This window comes from Erythranthe guttata, chromosome 1 (assembly GCF_056151865.1).
Source record: "Erythranthe guttata isolate IM_541 chromosome 1, IM_541, whole genome shotgun sequence".
Lineage (NCBI taxonomy): Eukaryota > Viridiplantae > Streptophyta > Magnoliopsida > Lamiales > Phrymaceae > Erythranthe > Erythranthe guttata.
This window is the reverse complement of record NC_142533.1, coordinates 13696775-13700190: the sequence shown is the minus strand read 5'-3', so window position 1 is coordinate 13700190 and position 3416 is coordinate 13696775. Positions and strand designations below refer to the sequence as shown.

The 3416-nt window shown below is 49.6% G+C and overlaps 1 protein-coding gene across 1 annotated transcript; it reads left to right on the top strand.

Annotated features, from left to right (window-relative positions):
- The first annotated feature begins 615 nt into the window (after nt 1-615).
- Nucleotides 616-1269, top strand: LOC148772903 (uncharacterized). The gene has a single exon (XM_088822829.1). The coding sequence runs from the start codon at nt 616-618 to the stop codon at nt 1267-1269; it is 654 nt and encodes a 217-aa protein (XP_088678955.1).
- Nucleotides 1270-3416: the final 2147 nt, after the last annotated feature.

The window sequence follows — 3416 nt, the reverse complement described above, 5'->3', positions numbered from 1 at the left end:
TGCTCCTCGAACGGTTCAAATAACCGAGGACGCGCTCCAACGTATGATAGCGGAAGCTTCTACTCGCGCCGCCACCGAGGCCGTAACTCAATATATCGCCACGATGGGAGCAAATGCTCCCAATGCGATACCAGCGCCAGCTCCACCTGTGGCGCCACCCGTGGCCCCACAGCCAATACCGAATCAAATAAGCGTCTCCTCCTCTACCTCGGATCCACGATCCCGAGTGCAGTTATCTACCAACCACCGAGGGGCACAGCCCAGACAGCAGCATCGGCGCTCACCCCCACGGGGAATGCATCACCACCTAGAGTCCCTCTCTTTAATGAGGGAGAAGGCGAGGTAAACAGCCGAATGTCTCGCCAAAACCTTTTCTCTCAACCAAATAATCAAATGGGTGAGAGAATGCCTCTCCCAACAAGACGCAGTCCCTTCACCATAGATATTCTCAACGAGGTATTACCTCAAGGAGTAAAGATCTCAGGGTTACCTCAATTTGAAGGGACCACCGACCCACAGGAACATATAGAGAAATTCAGCGCCATGGCGGATTTATATGGCCCAACAGATGCTGCGATGTGCAAAATGTTCCGCACCACTCTCTCCAAGAGGGCAATGAATTGGTTCAACTCCCTACCCATAGGGTCCATTGACACATTTGCTCGGTTGTCAACCCGCTTCACCAACCAATTCGCCATCAACAAACAATATGCTAAGACCCCAGCTCATCTCTTCTCTGTAGTACAGAGAGATAACGAAATGCTCCGCAATTACATTAAGCGTTTCGTAGAGGCCGTCCACGAAGTCCCCAGTGTAGGGCAAGACATGCTCTCCGGGATTATGCAGCAGAACTTGAAATCGGGTAGATTCAAGGAATCTATTGCCGGAAGACCCCCAGGCAACCTAGAGGAGTTGCTGAATCGAGCCGAAAAATACGTCCGGATAGAGGAAGCCTCTACCCATGCTCCTCCTAAAAGAAAAAGGGAAGATGACCGTCAGGACAATAGGAGGCGCGATGATCGACGTCCACCACTTCCACCTCAAGGCCAACCCTCTTCCTCCTACAATAGGTTCACTCCGCTAAACGCTCGCCTCACGGAAATCCTTCACGTGATAGAGCAGAAAGGTTTAGCAGAACCTCCACGTCCTATGCAGCCAAACGCAAAGCGAGAAAAATCGGATCGTTATTGTCGATTTCATAAGGACAGAGAGCATACTACGGAAGAATGTGCACAACTCAAAGTGGCAATTGAGAGGCTGATCAAATAGGGCCACTTAGGCGAATACATTGATAAGCCGCGAAATAAGCGCCGTGATGATCCTCCACGCCGAGATAACAATCGAGATCAACAGCAAAGACGAGAGGATGGAGGTCATCGACGTGACCTAGATAACAACGATAACCAACCTACCCGAGGAATCATCTCCTTCATCTCCGGAGGACCGGCGGGTGGCGATTCACAAAATGCACGACGCACCCTCGCTCGATCAGCACGCATGAATCAAGAACATGCTTCTCCATCCGCACGCATATATCAAATACGAAGACCTGATCACAGCATAGTCTTCAACTCCTCCGACCTCGAAGGTCCAGATGAAGACCATGTCGATGCACTGGTAGTAACAACAACGGTGGCCAACTTCTTGGTCAAGAAGATATTAGTGGACGGTGGAAGCTCAGCTGACATCATGTACCTCCACGCTTTTAAGCAGCTAGGCATAGATAATGCCCGGTTTAATCCCGTCTCCACACCCCTGAAAGGATTCACAGGGGAAGGCATTTTATCCATGGGAGAAGTAGAGCTGCCCGTCTCTCTAGGGGAAGACCCTTGTCGCATCACCAAGCTGATCAAATTCCTCATCGTCGACAAGCCATCTCCCTACAACGTCATCTTAGGAAGGCCAGCCATCCATACATTCAAGTCCGTACCTTCTTCCTACCATCAGAAGTGGAAATTCCCCACTCCCTACGGAATGGGGGAAATACTTGGAGACAGACGTCTCGCCCGAGAGTGCTATGCAAGGGCCCTACGAGAACCTTCTAAGAAGCCTAAACCGTCAGGAAGGGGAGACGACACCCAAAAATCCGACAAACGGAAGTGGGTCAACGCGATCATTGAGGATAATAAAGAAATCCTTATCAGTGTACCAGATGACAGCATCAAGCTAGCAGCTGTTGAAGAGCTTAAGTTCATAGAGCTCACTCCTGGAGACACTTCCAAGTTCATACGAATAGGATCCGATCTAGATCCAACCACGGAACGACAACTAATCAACTTCCTGCGGCACAATGGAGATGTGTTCGCATGGAAAGCCCAAGATTTATCGGGCATCCCTCCTCAGGTAGCTCTACACCGACTCAACGTCGACAAACGATTGAAGCCTGTCAAACAAAGAAAACGGACATTCGGTCCCGAACGCAACAAGCATATCAAAGCGGAAGTGGCTAAACTCCTTGACGCAGGCCACATACGACCAGTTCAGTATCCTGAATGGTTGTCAAACGTAGTACTCGTTCCCAAGCCAGGTGGCAAGTGGAGACTATGCGTAGACTTCACCGACCTCAACAAAGCCTGTCCTAAGGACCCTTTTCCTCTACCTAGGATCGATCAACTCATCGATTCGACCTCGGGATGCGAGCTCCTCAGCTTCCTCGATGCATACCAAGGGTACAACCAGATCTTACTTGCGCCAGAAGATCAAGAGAGAGCTAGTTTCATCACTGACCAAGGCATCTACTGCTATCAAGTTATGCCCTTCGGATTGAAAAACGCAGGAGCCACCTACCAGCGTCTAATGAACAAAATGTTCGCAGATCAGATCGGTAAAAATATGGAGGTGTACATCGACGATATGCTCGTCAAAAGTATTAAGGTCTCGGACCACATAACGGATCTGGAACAGTGTTTCGCCACCTTGCGAAAATATAAGATGAAGCTCAACCCCCTCAAATGTTCATTCGGAGTTCGGGGAGGCAAATTTTTGGGATATATGATTTCGCAGCGAGGAATCGAAGCCAACCCCGCGAAAATCGAAGCAATCACCTCCATGGGTCCGCCAACATCGATCAAGAAAGTTCAACAGCTCAACGGCTGTTTGGCATCCCTAAACAGATTCATTTCAAGATCAGCGGACAAGGCTCTCCCCTTTTTCAAAATTTTAAGGGGAGGAAAAAAGTTCGAATGGGATGAGGCATGTCAAAAGGCATTTGTTGAGCTGAAGTCGTATCTAGCATCCCCACCCTTGCTCACAAAACCTCAGCCTGGTGATACCCTCCTACTATATCTAGCTACCTCCGCTAATGCCGTCAGCGCAGTCCTCATCCGAAATGGGGAAAAGGGCCACCAACCCATATACTATATAAGTCGCGCACTCCAAGGAGCCGAACAACGCTACACCAACATGGAGAAACTCGC